Source organism: Cebus imitator, unplaced genomic scaffold, assembly GCF_001604975.1.
Source record: "Cebus imitator isolate Cc_AM_T3 unplaced genomic scaffold, Cebus_imitator-1.0 Scaffold50, whole genome shotgun sequence".
NCBI lineage: Eukaryota > Metazoa > Chordata > Mammalia > Primates > Cebidae > Cebus > Cebus imitator.
In genome coordinates, this window is record NW_016107365.1 from 6,593,569 (window position 1) to 6,612,775 (window position 19,207).

The 19,207-nt window shown below is 39.8% G+C and overlaps 1 protein-coding gene across 1 annotated transcript in view; it reads left to right on the forward strand.

The window, feature by feature from the left end:
- Positions 1 to 11,455: 11,455 nt before the first annotated feature.
- The window catches only part of AGGF1 (angiogenic factor with G-patch and FHA domains 1), a 33,503-nt gene continuing 25,751 nt past the window's right edge, over positions 11,456 to 19,207 (forward strand). Inside the window, exons 1-4 of the mRNA XM_017527685.2 lie at positions 11,456 to 12,044; positions 14,815 to 14,917; positions 15,946 to 16,148; positions 16,959 to 17,123. Of these exons, the coding sequence (XP_017383174.1) occupies positions 11,820 to 12,044; positions 14,815 to 14,917; positions 15,946 to 16,148; positions 16,959 to 17,123 (696 nt within the window). The 5' untranslated portion in view covers positions 11,456 to 11,819. The remainder of the gene's footprint in view (positions 12,045 to 14,814; positions 14,918 to 15,945; positions 16,149 to 16,958; positions 17,124 to 19,207) is intronic.

Consider the following 19,207-nt stretch of genomic DNA (forward strand, 5'->3'; position numbering starts at 1 on the left):
ATTTGAACCAAAGAAATACTTTGTCCTTGACCAAATGTTAGTCAGTCTCTCCTGAGCCCTCTTCTCAACTAGGCCTCAGCTTGCATAGCCCAGTTTTTGCAAGAATCCTGCAAAGTCAGTTTAGAGAGAATCCCCCACCCTCGATATTTGATTGCTGTTGATGTCTAATCAAATTCCTCATACGTGCCCTTGATATCTCATCAGCCTTTCCTGCCCTCAGCAAGAGCCCTGTTTGGCCATTCTAGTAAGAATCTCCTGTCTTTGATGTCTGTTCTTAGTAATTTTCCATCCACCATTATTCCCAACCTGCTTCTTGGCTGTAAATCTCCACTTGTTCTTGCCATATTCAGTGTTGAACCCAATCTCTCTCCCCTATTGTAATGGTTGTGACACTTTTACCTATTGCAATAGTCCCAATTAGGATCTTCCTTACCATGTTAACCAGGGTGAGAATGATTTCCTTTAACAAACCTGGGCCCAGCCTACTCCAGCCAACTCCAGCCAGCATTAATATGCGCCTCCCAGAAGTAAGGGAGTCTTCTAAGGATCCTCTTCTTTGATTACCTGAGGTAGAAGGTGGGGACCAAACCAAAGAGTACACCAGTTCCTCTTGACATTCTTTCCCATTCCTTAGATGAAGAACAAAAAGAAGACATCACATTGTTAGATGCAGTAAAATTGGTACATAGAAAAACTTCACCAAAGGTTTAAAAATAATATAACTACACTATCCCACTAGTCATTCCACTTACACAATAAAGCTAAATAAGGATTCTTTTTAAAAATTTTTTTATTTTTATTTATTTTTTTAGAGATGGGGTTTCACCATGTTGACCTGCCTCTTCCTCCCAAAGTGCTGGGATTACAGGTGTGAGCCACAGTGCCAGGCCCTTAAATGAGGATTCTTAGTTTCATGTTAATTTCCTCCCATGGGGCATTGTGGGAGAAAATTAACATGAAACTAAGACATACTCTTCAGATAAATAGCCCTGATCCTGGAGCACCCTGAGCATTCCTGGAGCTCCCTGTGCATTCCTGGTACTGGCATTTATCTTACTACCTCCCAGTCACCTCTTGTCTGGGCTCCTCCAGGGTAGGGACAGCTGGGGTGAGGGTGGGAGGGTGGAGAATTGCTCCTCATGGTTGAGCACAGGCCTCTAATTCCATATTCGTCTGAAGACCGTGGAGCCCAGAATATGGACCATTACAAGCTCTAGGCAACATTTTGGCTCTTTAGATAGACAATACCATGTTTGTCCTTAAACTTGTGCCTGAAACCTTTTGAAAATGTCAATGCTTTATTGCCACCTTCTGGTCAAATTGTGTTTTGTGTTACTTCAAGTTGTCATTTAGTCTCAGTAGAAAGGAGGTAAAAGAAATTCAGTCTTTGTCAGAGCAGAAATCCCACTTCTCCAGCGGTAGCCAACATGGATGAATGTTATATAACCCTTGAGAAATTTCCCAAGGATGTGAATGCATGTGTATGTCACACAAATGAATACTGTTCTGAATCTTGTAGGGTATAAAAGACAGATCATTATAGCTTACATTTCTGCTTACATTTCTACAGGGCTTTGTTTTTAAAAAACAGTTTACAAAGTGCTTTCACATTTGGTCATGATACTAACTTGAAAGGCAAGCAGGAATTATTAAGAGAATAATCTTTTGGCCATTCTATAAAAAGACAGGAAATTGTCAATGAACTCTAACTTTCCTTACAGATTTGTGCTCCTGTTAATCTTTTTAACCTTTCTAGAATGGTTCTATATCTACTTTTTCATTAGCAAGCCCACTTTTGCACTTAAAATATAATTTAGTTTACAAGAATAATATGCACATCATATTAAACGATCTATTGTGTAGACAAAACTTTAATGATCAGTTAATAATATGTATACATTAATGCTTCATGCTGTTGCATAAACCCGAATTTATGGTTCATGATGGTGGTGATGATGATGACATTAACATGTGGATTAAGAGCACTGCCTCTGGAAGCAGATTGTCTGATTTTGAATCCTAGCTCTGACTGTTACAGGCTGTGTTATCTTAAGCAAGTTACTTAATCTCTGGACTTAATTTTCCTTCTCTGTGAAATGGAGGTGATAATGAGGATGATGATGATGAGATGATACCTATTCCACAAGACTGTTAGGAGAATTAAATGAGTTAATATCTGCACAGTGCTTAAAACAGTGCCTAGCATATAGATAATTATTTTTGTAAAGTAATTAGACCAGCTCCTGGCATGTAGCAAACACTATTTATAAAACAGAACAACAATAATTAATATTCATTGCAAACTTGCTATGTGCTAGGTTCTAAATTTAGCCCTTTGCACACATTATTGTGTTTTATCTTTCCAGGGTCCTATGTGAAGGGTACTGTTATCTAATCTCCATTTGACAGATGAGGGAACCTGAAACACAGAGTGCTTAAATAACTTGCCTAAAGTCACATAGCTGTTGTGGGTAACAGAAGTGAGATTTAGTTAACCTGTCTCTGTTTAGAAGTTGTTATTTTAATACCTAACACATGTCTCTGTTGCAACTAAACCATTGCACTCATTTATCAAGTTAATTCTATACTATTTGGAATCCTCTGTAACACGAATGAGCTACATAAGCACCCATCTTCGTCTTCCTCTTCTAGGGTTTTGGTACACATTCAGATAAACCTTAATTTGTTCATGGCTATCTCATATGTAGATATATTCAATGCCAAATGAAATGCCATGACTATATCTAGTAAGTGTATGATGATAATAAAGAAGTTGTTAGGTTTACATTCTGTCCTTGCTCATCAGGAGACTGTTCCAAGAAACTAATCCATCACTTTGGTAATTATTTATTCATCATGATCTCAGATTGAATTCTCATGAACTAACACAAGCCAAGAAGTACATATCAATAAACAATGAGATCACGACCAAGACCTTCTTTGAAACAGCAAGAAAGTAAATATGTAGTTGTCACGTTCCAATGTTTCCTTTGGATCATTGTAATTTCCTTTCTTATATTCTTAAATATTTTTATATTATAAGAGAATCATCAATAACTATTGCTCCACCTCAGGGGAAAAAAAAGGGGAGGGAGGAAAGGAGAAGGTTCCTCCAGAGTTAAATGTTTTCACATTTCTTGATTGATTCAGCACCCTATTCCACCCCCAAGTACAAGTGGGAAATGCTCCCTTACACCCACTCCACTGGGGATCCAATCTGGGACCCCATCAGTTCTCTCCCTCTCCTTTGGTTCCTGGGTGTCTTGGGGTGTTATGTGCGTTGGGTAGTGAAGTTGGAAAGAGGGGAATGGCTGTGAGTGCTCCTAGGCAGTCAGTGAGGGAGGACGCTGGAGGAATAAAGTCCTCATGAGCACCAAGGAGGATGGTTATCAGAGTCCCCTGGTGCAGGCAGGGGTGACATTCCTACGAATGAAAGTAGAGCCAACTGTAGGTGATGGCCCAGCTCCCAAGCAGTTCCTGAGCACTAACAGCCCTCATGGTGGTACTTTATCAGATCTGCCCACCCAGCTCTTCCTGGGCAATGCATTCTATCTCTACTTGAGCACATTTGCCTGATACCCAACCCAACCCCAAACCCTGTATTTCCTCTTTATCCTCTTGTTTCCTTTTTGTCTTGGAAAAAATTCTTACTTCCTTTAGCCCCTAACCTTCTCTAGGTTACCTCTTGTTTTTCCTCAAACCCTATTTTTTGTTCCTTTCAGGTAGACTGATGTGTATCACACTCACAACCCATTCCTTTCCTTTCAGAAAGAATGTAAGGGAAAATGATACTATATAAATTATATGTCTTGTAATTGTTATACAACACACACATATATGTACACACACACACACACACACACACACACACACACACACACACACACACAGAATAAGAGAGAGCCTTGACCTCCCAGGCCCAGGCAACCCTCTCACCTCAGCCTCCTAAGTAACTGGGACCACAGGAGTATGCCACCACACCTGGCTAATTTTTAAAATTATTATTTGTCTCTTTATGTTACCCAGGCTGATTTGAAACTCCTGAGCTTAAGTGATCCTCCTATCTTGATTTCCCAATGTGCTGGGATTACAGGTGTGAGCCATCATGCCTGGCCAACATATAGTTATTGTTGTAATATTTTATAATATGTGGACATTATATTGTTAAATTTTACTACTCATTTTTAGAAGTCTGACTCAAACAGTAATCTGCAAATCCCATGTACTATATACATACATGTGCACGCACACATACACACACACAATCAGTTACCCTCCTCTTTCCACCATCATTACGGCTTCTTCTATATATCATTTCTTGGTTAATATTCGTCAAAGGGGAAGGAGAAAAGCCCAAAACTTCAAAACACACAGGAGCATTTTTATGTCATACTGGTTGGAAACTATTCACAAACATTTCTTTTTTTTTTTTTTTGAGATGGAGTCTAGCTCTTTTGCCAGGCTGGAGTGCAGTGGCGCAATCTCGGCTCACTGCAACCTCCACCTCCCAGGTTCAAGCAATCTCCTGCCTCAGCCTCCCAAGTAGCTGGGATTACAGGCCTGTGCCGCCATGCTCAGCTAATTTTTGTATTTTTAGTAGAGACAGGTTTTCACCATGTTGGCCAGGATGATCTTGATATCCTGCCCTCGTGATTTGCCCGCCTTGGCCTCCCAAAGTGCTAGGATAACAGGCGTGAGCCACTGCACCTGAACTTTTTTTTTTTAAGATGAAGTTTTGCTCTTATCGCCCAGGCTGGAGTGCAATGGCATGATGTGGGCTCACCACAACCTCTGCCTCCCGGGTTCAAGTGATTCTTCTGCCTCAGCCTCCTGAGTAGCTAGAATTGCAGGCAGGCGCCACCACTCCAGCTAATTTTGTATTTTTAGTAGAGACGGAGTCTCAGGTGATCAGCCCGCCTGAGCCTCCCAAAGCACTGGGATTACAGGTGTGAGCCACAGGGCCCAGCCTCACAAATATTTCTTTGCCAAATTTCTGGTAAGTTTTAAGGTATTAACTGCTGGAGACTTGTCAATTAATACAACTGCCTTGTGTGGCTTTACAATAAGGATACTGAGACATTCATTAATTTTAGGTGATTTTGTCATTGTGTGAACATTATAGAATGTACTTACACAGACCTAGATGGTGTTGATTACTACTACACAGGTAGGCTACATGGTCTAGTCTGTTGCTTCTAAGCTATAAGCCTGTATATCATGTGACTGTACTGAATACTTTGTAAACATAGAAAAGGTCATGCATTGTGCTATAATGTTACAGAGGTTACAACATCACTAGGCAATAGGAATTTTTCAGCTCCATTATAGTCTTATGACCACCGTCATATACATGGTCCATCATCAACCAAAATGTTATTTGGTGTATGACTGCACTTGACTTTTGGGGAAAATGTTGGAGGACATAAAACTTTCACTCTGAACCAACTGATATATTTCTGAACTGGAAGGTTTCCTAGGTCATTCACACAGAGGAAGAACAAAAGATGGACAAGAAGAATGCTGCATATTCTCAAATCTTCCAATGCTAATGGAACTAGCACCAGGAAGCCAGAGGTTCTTAAACTTACTGTTATTTTATCATACAATTATTCCTTGAGTTGGAATTCACTTAAAGTGTTCCTAGAGGACAGTACAGTAAATGCTTCACCTAAAAGTTAGGTTAGTAAAAATTACTAAGTTATGTACGTTTAACAAAGTAGATAAACTACATTAAAAAAGACTATGTCATTTAGGCATTACATTAGGCTGAATGAAACAGAAACGCTACTATGGTGATTTAATCAAGAGGAAGTTCAGAGACAGATGGTTCACAGTGACATTAACATCCCAGGACCCTCCCATCTTTCTGGTTTGCTTTCGTTAGGGTGTGGTGTTCATCTCACAATCACAATGTGGCTTCTCCACCTGGAGCATAATGTCCATCTTTCAGATAGGGAAAAGAAGAAAGAGAAGGGCAATCCTATCTATCTTTTTTAGACAGGTGATTTGGTTTGGCTCTGTGTCCCCACTTAAATCTCATCTTCTAGCTCCCATAATTCCCACGTGTTGTGGGAAGGACTCAATGGGAGAAGATTGACTCTGATGGTTTTAAAAATGGGAGTTTCCCTGCACAGTTTCTCTCTTTTGCCTGCTGCCATTCATGTAAGACATGACTTGCTCCTCCTTGCTTTCTGCCATGATTGTGAGGCTTCCCCAGCCATGTGAAACTGTAAGTCCAATTTAACCTCTTTCTGTTGTAAATTGCCCAGTCTTGGGTACGTCTTTATCAGCAATGTGAAAATGGACTAATACATCAGAAAACTATAGTTTTTTCAGAAGCCTTGCCTGTAGTCTTCTACTTATACCTCATTGGCCAAAACTCTGACACATGACCACCTAGCTGCAAAGAAGAGAGAGAAATGTAGACTTTAGCTGGGTTATTGCTAAGCAGAACAAAATTCAGGTTCTCTTGTCAGAAAGGGGAAAACATGGCTATTGGGTTGACAACTAGCAGTGCCTGCCACAAAAACACTTTTTAAAGTTGCATCCAGAAAGGGCTTAACCCTCAGGAACCTTGGAGACAGTGAGAAAATGAATAAATTTAATATTTTGAATAAAAGTTATTTACAGGCTCAGGTTCATGTTCAGGTTCAGGCTGAGGACAAAGGTATGAGCTATGCTCCCACCAGCAGGCAATTAGACATAGTTGATCAAGGGCTAGCTTGACTGATTTCTAAAGGAGGCAGGCACCTTCCTGCTTATGCTGTAGGATGCCTGAAAGGCACCAGCAAGCAATGAACACCCTCAAAAGAATTGAACAATGATTGCTGATTTTTGTATTTTGTATCCAATTTTAACACTAAAAAATTCCTTTTGGAATGGGCCAGTTGCATTAAAAAGAAGCACAGTTCAATAGTTAAAAAAAACTTTCTAAAATTAAAAATCCGAACTTACTTGGCATTTCTTGAGAACTATTAAAAGAGTACCATTTCACCTCTCCTCTCCCAAATACTCATGCAGTTTGTTGTATCTTACAAAAGCATTAATTCATAATGAACTATAATTTTTTAAAAGATCCTACCATAAATAGCTTAAGTACTGCTCTTGTAGGAACCATTGATTTTCATTCTAAAGACTTAGAATTGGTCCAGTGGGACTGACTGTCCTTTGAGAGTTTGAATTCTTATTATTGGGGGAGAGTAGAAGGGAGGAGAACTTGGGAAGATTCATAATACAGCAATGTTTTTACTCATTATACTACCATAAAAAAAAGGTACAAAATGTAAGAATTTCAGCTGGGGGTGGAGAAGAGGGGCTTACCTAGCTTCCTTTGGCTTCCTTTACTATTACTCCAGTGTTTTAATGTTATAGCCACCCATTCTTTTCTTGGGCCTCCAGAGGAGGAAACACGTAATGGTCAATTGACCAAAAGTAATATGGGGCAATAAATCAGAACTATTGAAATGCTGTGGTTCCCCAGATATTCCCGTGTGGCATCAAAAAGTTGAATCAGGTAAGGAAGAATTGGCTACTCACTGTATCCAATATAAATTATGAGAGGTGGATATTAATTAAATATAGAATTGATGACACTCTAAAAGAAATTAGAGGCCGGGCGCGGTGGCTCACGCCTGTAATCCCAGCACTTTGGGAGGCCGAGGCGGGTGGATCACAAGGTCAAGAGATCGCGACCATCCTGGTCAACATGGTGAAACCCTGTCTCTACTAAGAAAAATACAAAAATTAGCTGGGCATGGTGGCGCGTGCCTGTAATCCCAGCTACTGAGGAGGCTGAGGCAGGAGAATTGCCTGAACCCAGGAGGCGGAGGTTGCAGTGAGCCGAGATCACGCCATTGCACTCCAGCCTGGGAAAAAAGAGTGAAACCCCGTCTCAAAAAAAAAAAAAAAAAAATCAGCTGGGCATGGTGGCGTGTGCTTGTAATCCCAGATACTCAGGAGGCTGAGGCAGGAGAATTGCCTGAACCCAGGAGGCGGAGGCTGCAGTGAGCCGAGATCGCGCCATTGTACTCCAGCCTGGGTAACGAGAGCGAAACTCCGTCTCAAAAATAAATAAATAAATAAATAAATACATTAGATATAAATCAGCTTTTATTGAATTGACAATATTCCTCTACTGTGGAATATAGTAATATCTCAGGTATTTGAACTCCAGCTTGATTAAATTCATAGGCTCCTGGAATGGCTCTAGATCAGATTGAGTATCAGTTAGCTATTTCATACAAAACACCCCAAACCGTAGTGGTTTTAAACAACCCTCCTTCATTATTTCTCACAAGCCTAGGGGTGATGTGTGGTCTGGCTGATCACCACCACCAGGATTGCTAATGTGTCTGAGGGTTTTCTGAAGTCTCTGCTCTAGGCTGGGCTTAGCTGGAGCATCTAAGCGAAGAAAGGTCTGCTCCATGTATTATCCATCTTTCTCCTGAGACCAGCATACATGCCTGGGTATGTTCTTCTCATGGCAATGGCAGGAATTCCAGAGGGCAAACAGAATCACTAAGGCCTTGGGACTTAGGCTTAGACCAGGTCCACTCTTCTGGCATATCACCTCATTCTACTGGCCAAAGCAAATCACAGGCCCAAACCAGGTCAAAAGTGAAGGGGAGATTCTTCCCTTCTAGTGAGGAAAACCACAAAATCACACGTCGAAGGATGAGGAAACAAGACAGATAAAGAATTAGGGCCATGAATGTAATTTCCAAAGTGTGATGGTTAATTTTGTGTCAGCTTGATTGCCGCACAAGATGCTCATTTATCTTTTTGAATATTATTTCTGGTGTGTGTGGAAGGTTGTTTCCAGCAGAGGTTAGCATTTGAATTGACAAACTGAGTAAAGCAGATGGCCCTCCCCGATGTGGATAGGAATTATCCAACCCACTGAAGGCCTGAATAGAGGAAAAAGTCAGAGTAAAGTTGAATTCTTGCTCTGCCTGACTGCTTGAGCTAGAACATTGATCTTCTCCTGCCCTTGGCACTCCTAGTTCTCAAACCTTCAGACTTGGACTGGAATCTATACTGTTTGCTCCCCAGCTCTCATGCCTTCAAATGACAACATTGGCTTTCCTGGATATCCAGCTTGCAGACAACAGATTGTGGGACTTCTCAGACTCTGTAATCACACAAGCCAATTCCTTATATTAAATCATATGACGGCCACACATGGTGGCTCATGCCTTTAATCCCAGCTCTAGTAGGAACTGCCAGCAGTTTGGGAGGCCAAGGCAGGTGGATTACTTGAGGTCAAGAGTTCAAGACCAGCCTGACCAACATGGTGAAACCCCGTCTATACTAAAAATACAAAAAATTGGGTTTGGTGAGGGATACCTGTAATCCCAGCCACTCAGGAGCCTGAGGTGGGAGAATCACTTGAACCAAAAAACAAAACAAAATAAATCGTATGACACTGAAGTTACAGATATTACTTTCCTAATTTGAACCATTATTTTAAAACAAAGAGATTTCACATACAAATCCTGATATTTTTTGAAAAATCAGAAGCTCTGTAACACGGGGTCCACATTCCTACATGTCTCCACAGTTCTCAGGAGCTGAGTAGTAGCTGCCCTGTCCATTTATTTGCTTTATCTCCCTAGCCCTTGGAGCCATTTAAGTTTGCTTTATACAGTACTAGTTCTACAGCCAGATCTGTTTCTTAAGCTTCAGATAGGCTTCTGCAGTGCTCATTATTTGCCAAATACCTCAAACTCAAAATGATCAACAAAATCAAAACTAAAGCATCCCTTCCTCCTCATGCAACATACTCTTCTCCAATAGTCACTATTGTCAGGTCTGCATACGCAAACCTGGAGTCTGAAAGTCTGAAGTCCTGCTTGCCTCGGCTGAAGTCTCCCACCCCTTGCCTGCATTCGCCATTGTCCCTGATCACCCAGCGGAGCTTCCCTGGACAAGCCCCTCACCCAACCCTGCCATCTTAACTGTTCTTATGATAATGTAAATACCTCTCACCGAACCCCACCACTGTAACTAAACTTACTCTGCAACACCTCTGCCCCCCAAAAAGTACTCAAACCTATAAAACCAACTCCTATCCCACTGCCCTTTGCTAATACCCTTTTCAGCCTTAGCCCACCTGCACCCAGGTGAATAAACAGCCATGTTCCTCACACAAAGCCTGTTTGGAAGGTCTCTTCATTCAAAGTGCATGTTTTTTCAACACCTACCTTCCTTGTCCAAGCTAGAAACCTGTTCATCACTTTGACTTTTCTTTCCCTAATATACTACAGTATAAAATTTTATTCACAATGAAACTACCGTGTCTAGGAATTAACCTGAGAGAATGCCCAAGACCTTTCCAGAAACAAGTGTTAAAACTGTGCTAAAGTCCAAGAAAAAGTTAAGGATGAGGAGTCGTTCAACAGGCAGCAGGTGGCTGGTTAGGCAATCATGATGGGTGAGAGGTATGGTGCCTCATTGTCCAGATGCAGTGATCTGGTAAGTTTCAGTTCCTTGATACTATACAGGAGGCTTGATGGTTGGTTTCCCAGGAAAGGAACTCAAATAAGACAGATGTAAGTTTCTGAAGTTTTAAGACTGGGAGGGTCAATTTCCAGGTTTATTCAAAAGAAATCATAAACATCGGTTCTATAGGACAGTTGGGCTGATTTCACACCCACCGGCATTCCTTCCTGATAAGAGGCTACCAACCACAGAGAAGTGCTGGCCAATATACTAGGGACTGGCAGTGAAGATTTTCATGTCCTCTGCTTTGCCTTTTGATGTCAGAGGGCTGAAAATTTCACTCTGGGATCATGCTAACACGAGCATTTTTTGAATATGGGTCCCATAGAGAGGCAGGAAGCTTAATTGTGCATGTGCAAGTTTCTCCTTTCATAAATATTCATAACTCCTCCTACAGCTCATTGAATATGTATATTCGGCCACCCTGCTCACCATAAACCGTTCTCTTTGCCTTTCCCTCCAACTGTCTGTTCTCAGCTTCTGACCGTAGGCTATGCTACCAAGCCTGTCAGAATGGCCACCTTGCAGGCTTGTAACCCTTCATGAGAAATAAAGCTCTCTTCTAAATTTATCAACCTCCTCATTTTTCGGTTGACATTAGTAAGTACAGCATCAGAACAATACATTCCATTCCCGATTTACTATTACCTTTATTAGTCCCCTACAAATAATTTATGGGGTACTCTGTTATCTGTAAAATAAGGAGCTAGGAAACGCACGCTCTGCCAAAAGTTTGCTGAAGGGCAAATAGTTTGCTGAAATGCACACTATGCCAAAAGTTTGCTGAAGGCAAGTGCAAATGTCTAAGATAAGCGGCTGCAAGCCTCCCTATCACTCTAGGGCCACATTGCCACCATCTCACCACCCCTTCAGGGATCGCCCCTCCGCAGGCTAGAGGTCCGCAGGTACACTATCCGGTCCTTCCCACTTTCCGTAGTTTCCTGTTCCGTCTTAGCCCCGCCCACCGCCGGCGCCATTGTTTCCGGCTCAGTTCGGGAACCGCTGGAGAGCTTCTAGTCCGGGGTTTCGGACTGCTTATCCGACGCTCCTCCCCCTGTCTATGTATCTGAAGAAGGTAGTTCCCAGCAAACTTCTCCAGTTTCCAGGCCGTGCACATCTAGCAGGGGCTCTCCGTTGTTGCCCGCAGCCCAGTTCAGCTGCAAACAAGTTTCTGGGCGTCATGGCCAGGGGCCACCGCAGCCGGCCGGGTGTGAGGCTGCCTTTCGCTGCCCGCGCGCTCCCCTGGCTTCTGGGTCTGCCAGCGGCCGTTTCGGCCTGAGCGCTCCTCCGGGACTACTAGCCGTCTCGCGCCGGACCTCATGGCTTCGGAGGCGCAGTCCCCGCCGCCGCCGCCGCCGCCGCCTTCGGTGTCGCCGCCCGCCTCCCCAGAGCCGGAGCTGGCCCAGCTGAGGCGGAAGGTGGAGAAGTTGGAACGCGAACTGCGGAGCTGTAAGCGGCAGGTGCGGGAGATCGAGAAGCTGCTGCATCACACAGAACGGCTGTACCAGAACGCAGAAAGCAACAACCAGGAGCTCCGCACGCAGGTGCGCGGTCCGCCTCAGCCCCGCGCCCCAGCCAGCCCGAGGCGAGGTCTTCAAAGCCCTTAATAGTCTCCAAAGGGGTCCCTGGCAGGGACTCAGAACTACTATAGAGTGCTTGAAATAATTATAAGTAAAAGCTTAGCATAGTTACAGTTCCAGGTACATTAGGAGCAAACCCGAGTTCAGGTTACTTGATTGAATCAATGTCCCGCGGCTGGCGTGAATTGAACTTCAGTACTATGGCTACATTGTCTTCGTTCTCACTTGACCCAAATCCCATTGGCAGTAGGTGCATTTATTCTAGATCACATTTGAGTTTATTAAAATGTTGACCTTGAGTCAGAATGGCATCTCTGCCATTTCCCGGATGTGTAAACTTATACTGAGCCTCAGTTCCCCATCAGATGAGAATGATAGCTCACAGTTGTGAAGGTGAAATAAAATGAAACATGAGAAAACAATTTTACAAACTTTTGAACGCTGTGCTCTGAGCGTTTATCGTCTTGGGTTTTCTTGTGGAAGTAGGGAAGATATATAACTGCCTTTGTTGGAGACGTTAAGCAGCTTATTTCGTTTTCAGACTAAATAGTAGGGACAAATAGTAATACTTAAACTGTCACATTAAAAACAAAAAAACCAGGAACATAATATATATTTTTTTCCACCTTGATCTGTTGGGCCGTTGCACCCTCTCCCGGTTATTTCCAGTTACTAGTTTCAATTTAACTGTTGTCTAGTTGTTTATAATTTATTGATACGCTTACTAAAACCAATATATAGGCTGAGCACTAAAACGTCATCAAACTTTTTAACGTTTTGTTACCAAATGAGCTATGAAAATACCTGCTGGGTTGCAATGACTTTGTATGGCCGTTACATAGAGTTCTTGACATTATGATATAGGAAACTTTATTTTTTTTAGTCAATTTGAACACCTAACGGTGTGTACAGTTGTGCTAGGAGAATACAGATATGGTAAGAAATATGGGGAGAGGAGCAAAATATGACAGGCTTTTTTTTTTTTTTTAATGACAGCCGTTTCAAAACTCTTTTATAATTCTAAATTGTTAAAGTACTTCTTGTGTTAGAGATTCTAAAAGAAAACATTTTTTGCTAATCTTCAGAGAGCCAGCATTTTGTATGTTACTGTTAATTTGATAAATCAGACTAAGTAATGGTACTTTGTGAACAGGATCCTTTATTTCTTACAAAAAAGTTTTTATGCTAATATTTTAAGAAATCAGCAATTCTCCCTAAAGAATTAGAAAATTTAAATGCTATTAATTCCCATTCATATTATCTAATATCATTCAGTGTTCTCCACCTGTATTTATTAAATATGTTAATTCCACTTACAAGCTTTAATGCACTTTAAAAAATAGTAGTTCTACGACTAACTGCAGCAGAAGCGAACAGAAGGTGGCTGCCTGCACTGTCCTCCACGTGCTTCCATTTTAGTCCAATATTAAAAATTTAATCACAAAGTCTCTACTTTGGATAGTAATAACTCCTTAACTCTCCTAGTCAGCCTCCCTTGGTTGGGGAGGGGTGGATTTGATTAACTGTCACCCCAAATTACTGAATATGGGTTATCTGGAGCAGTTAAAAAGTTTTGCTTGAGAATTAATGATGAACTACTAGAGAACCGTAATATGTATAGACTTTGTAGAAGGTCCAAAAATAGCCTTGTGCAAATTACTTGTCAGATACTTTATATGTAAAATTAGGATTCGGACAACTAATATTTCAGGTGGTTGTGTGAATTAATGAGATGTTACCCAAAACATCAAGTATAGTGCACAGCATGTGCTAGATACTAAGTAGTCTAATTCATGCTAATAGGGATAGTAGCCAGAGCCAGGATAAGGGCAAGGCAGTCAGGCTCCTAGGGCAAGGAATTTAATGGGGCACTAATCCCCAGGTATGGACTCTGTACTTGTATGAATCAGAGGAGTGCCTGAAATTTTTCATGCTCTGTGTCTTGCTTTTCTCAATGTAGTTCCTGCCCTAGTAGTAGCAACAGATTGAGTAACTCATGAAGTGCTTGGATAATCTGTATATAATCAGTTTTAGAACCTTTCTCTGCTTTAGCTTTATCATTAAATCAATATTTAAAAGCTTGTTTTTTAGTTGGTTTCATGTGTGTAGGAGACATTGTCTCATAATGAGGTCCTCTCAGACTGAGGTACATTCACTGAGGCAATGTGTTACCTGCTTTTGGGCATTTCCACACTCTATTTCTCTCTGTCATATGTAGTAGCATCATTTTACGGGTATTTCAGTGTGTGTGTGAAGTACACATAGGACAGATGCCCCTGTTGGAGAGTCACCTTCCCTGCTCTCTTCTGCTGCAGTTAATTATAGGACTACTGTTTAATGAAAAAATGTATTAAAGCTTGTAGGTGGCATTAACATATTCAAGTGGATAGTTAATTCCAAGTGGAAGATACAGAATGATATTAGATAATTCAGTAGGGATGATAATTTTGTCATTTTAAAATTTTCTAATTTTTGGCTGGACACGGTGGCTCAGGTGATCCACCCACCTCGGTCTCCCAGAGTGCTAGGATTATAGGCGTGAGCCACTGTACCCGGCAAAAATGTCTTTTAAATGTAAAAGGTAAAATAATTTTAGCTTTTTTGAAAGGGAAACTTGCTGCTCTTGACATTTCTCTAAAACTTTTATCAAGAAAAACATAACAGCAAGAGACTGGTATGTATATTATTAGATGGTTACATGATTTCTTTTTCCTAAAGCCTTGTTTTCTTTCAGGTGGAAGAACTCAGTAAAATACTCCATTGTGGGAGAAATGAAGATAATAAAAAATCTGATGTAGAAGTACAAACAGAGAACCATGCTCCTTGGTCAATCTCAGGTATTCAGCTTATAGTGAGGATATGCTAATACTGTTACATTCAAATCATGCTAATGTGGAGTTTTCTTTAAATTTAAGATAAACTAAGATCAAGGTAAATGAGAATTGTTAATACCGTTGACTTCTCTCCATATGATATGGTATTTTCAGATAGTCAATTTCTTCTTCTGGCGGAAAAAGTAGAAATGTATTGTCATTCCTGTGATTTCTGTAATGTTGCTATTATGTTTTCAGTGGCACACTCACTGAGTAATTTTTGGCATGCAGTTAGCCGTCTACTTCCATAGGCTGGCCTTCCTTGTGACCAGAGGCATTTGTTTTCTTGCTGATGAGTTCTGATTACAATTGTGTATAGTATTAATCTCTTAGACCCTTGTGGGAATGGTGAGCCCACCACCGTGGCCTTACTAGCAGCCTTATGTTATAAGGCAAAATAGCTGAGATACTGAGTTTTAATATATATGCATCACAAGAAGAAGTCATCTTACCTATTAAGTTTTGCCTCGCTTCATTCAGGACATAATTTGGCTAAATTGCTAAACATTGCAATAGTGCTAACCTTATTTATCTGTATGATATGTTTTAAAAAGTCTGCATCAATAGAGAAATTTGACCAAAAAAAAAAAAAAATCAACCCCTAATTCCTTGTGTTTTTATTTCATTATCAATTGATAAGCAGCAGTATTAAGGTATCTGGTTAGAAGTTGAGAGTTAAGTTTTTTTTAATAGAACATAAGCCATCTACATATTTTTATTTTACTTTTGTTGTAAAAAATGTAAACCAACTTAACCTTTTTTTTCTCTTTTTAACCTGACAGCTAGGGTCCTGAAGGAGACATTAGAATAAAAAATATACACTTCTGCACTTAACCTGAACCATCTGTTTTAATCTTTTAAAATTTGTACAGTTATAAAAATCATTTATTTGAAGTATGTGCTTTTTGTGTTTAAATGCCAGTGTTTTGGAATTAAGTCCTTTTTATATACATTCTAATATGATATGATTTCACTTAATTTTTTTGCTACAGATTATTATTATCAGACATACTACAATGATGTTAGTCTTCCAAATAAAGTGACTGAACTGTTAGATCAACAAGATCAAGATATCAAAACGTCTACTTTGAATTCCAAAGACCAGTTACAAATAGAAAATGATGCTTACTCTGGTACTGATGGAACGGAAAATGTTAAATGTAGACAAGAGGACCATTTTGCCTCAAATTCACAGGTAATGAAATGCTAAACATGAAACTGTTGATGTCCAAGAACTTGTCCTTCTTTATTGTTATTATGTGGAAAGATAGACTTATTTAATTTATCACAGCATATGTAAGGGTTATAAACATTCTTATGTGTAATTATGCAAAGAATATTAGTTTTTCAAAAACAAAAATTTGAACTTGTTCATATGTATAGTGGTTTTCCTGCTACATTGTAGTCCAAAATTTTGTGATACACATGAACTGAAACAAAATTTGTCCAGATATTTTGACTCAACCAAAGAACTGTGGACAACAATACCACATTTAAACCTAAAAAAATTTTAATGTTCCATTATGTCAAATACCCTGCCACTGTTCAAATTCCCCTGAAAGTTCTATAAATTTGTTTTTATAGTTTGTTTGAATCAGGATCCCCATTGTGTTTGATATATCTCATTTAATCTACATTTTTCTCCATTTATCTTTTTGAAATTTTTTTCCCATTGAACATATAATTATTGAAGAACCTAGATCTTTGTCTTAGCCAATATTTCAGGGTCTATATTTTGTGGGTGGCTTCCCTGTGGTATCATACATTTGTTCTCAAATAATTGTCACTTATTTTTAGTGCCTTCAAAACTGGGTCAAAGTTGAATTTACTGACACACTAGTAACTATTGTAAAAAAGTGTTTCAAATCGTAATTGATAGCCATCCTTTTTCATTGTAGAAATTGAAATAATTTCCTAAATACAATCTCAGGTCTTTAGTTCAGCCAGCCTTTTAATTGTTGTACAGAAGCTTTTGTCTTACTTGGCATGACTGTATCTTTTACAGGAGCCAGCATCTGCATTAGCAACAGAAGATGCGTCCTTAGAAGGCTCATCATTAGCTGAAAGTTTGAGAGCTGCAGCAGAAGAAGCTGTATCACAGACTGGATTTAGTTATGATGAAAATACTGGACTGTATTTTGACCACAGCACTGGTTTCTATTATGATTCTGTAAGTATCTCAGACTTTTTTTTTTTTTTAATTGAGACAGAGTCTCCTTCTGTCACCCAGGCTGGAGTTCAGTGGTGCAATCTCAGCTCACTGCAACTTCCACTCCCCAGGTTCAAGTGATTCTTATGTCTCAGCATCCTGAGTAGCTGGGATTACAGGTGTGCACCACAACAGCCAGCTAATTTTTCGTATTTTTAGTAGAGGGTTTCTCCATTGTTGGCCAGGCTGGTCTCGAACTTCATCTCAGACCTTTTAATATTGTATGATACATTCTTAGTGCCTGATATCAAATATTAAACCCTAAGTTGAAGTAAGAGAACAAAAAGCTGCATTTAAAAATTATGTGTGGCTAGGCACAGTGGCTCATGACGGTAATCCCAGTACTTTGGGCAGCCAAGGTGAGTGGATCACCTGAGGTCAGGAGTTCGAGACCAACATGGAGAAACCCATCTCTACTAAAAATACAGAATTAGCTGGGTGTGGTGGTACATGCTTATCATCCTATAATCCCAGCTACTTGGGAGGCTGAGGCAGGAGAATGTCTTGAACCTGAGAGGCGGAGGTTGCGATGAGCTGAGATCGCGCCATTGCGCCCTAGCCTGGGCAACAAGAGTGAAACTCTGTCTCAAGAAGAAAAAAAAATTATGTTTGATTCAAAACTATTTGACAGAGAATTCTAAAATAGCTTATGGTGCCACACTTCTAAGTTTTAAAAATAAGGTTGTTTATTGTGATTATTATAGATCATGTTTTGGAGAAGTCTTTATGTATAAAAATAACATAAAAATATTAGGTCTTTTTAAGTAAAAGCAGACAATTAACTACATTGTAAAATATTTTAGAACCTAAACTTTTTTTTTCATAGAATTAATAGAGAAGTAAGATTATTAATTTTAGGCTTGGGGTGAGAATTTAAAAAATTATTTCAAATACTTTATGAATTCATTTTAGGCCACATAAGTAGACTTCTTTCTCGAATTTTTAGTAGCATGTTTATTATAGCCAGTGTTTTATATTCTGTGCCTTTTAAGCATTTCCTTTTTAAAAAATCAGCCTGTTAACTAGGCATGGTGGCTCACTCCTTGTAATCCCAGCCCTTTAGGAGGCTGAGGCAAGAGGATTGCTTGAGTCAAGAGTACAAGACCAGCCTGGGCAACATAGTGAAACTGTTTCTATAAAAAATTTAAAAAAATCAGACTACAGGGTGAGTAGTGGCTCATCCCGTAGTTCCAGCTACTCAGGATGCTCCTGTGGGAGCATCTCTTGAGCTGGGAAGATGGAGGCTGCAGTGAGCCATGATTGCACCACTGCCCTCCAGCCTAGGTGACAGAGTGAGATCCTGTCTCAAACAAACAAATAAACAAAAATCAGTCTGTTAACAGTGAGACCTAGGGATTTAATATGGGATCTAAAATATAACAGATCACTGATGAGGATAGAACCAGAAAATAAAGTTCTTGATTTATAATAGTGTTATGGCTGTTGAAGTCTAATACTTAATTGGATTTCATTCAGGATTTGTTGACAGTGATAGAACTCACTCACATATCTCAACCTTAAGAATCTAGTAATGTAATCTGGTTTTCTGAGGAACTATAGAATGTGGTGCACAAAAGTGGAGTTGTTGTTCATCATTCCAGTTACTGGAATTATCGTTAACTTATCTAGAGAACATCAGGATAATACTAAATATCTCAATTAACATAAGAGATTTCATTAGTTTGTCAGTCTGCATATAGTAAACTGTAAGTCATTTGTGAAGAGAGGGTTTTCTTTCATGGGGAATGCTAATTGACAATGCTAATTAATAACCAGAAAATTAATGTTTAATCATTTATTCAAAGGAAGTACAGTAGTTAGTTTCTAGGAAAACAACAGTTACAAGTAGATACTAGTCTTTGTCAATCTTCTGCCTTCCTTTCTGTATCTTTCTCTTGACATCAGTTGTTTTGTAAATGGTTAGTTACATTTTGCAGGTTATATTTCTGAATAAATTAGGAACTTCGTTGTGTTGCCATTTTTATTGGGCTAATTTTTATTTTAGTAAAAAAATGTTTTTATATTTTGAAAATGTCTATGTTTTG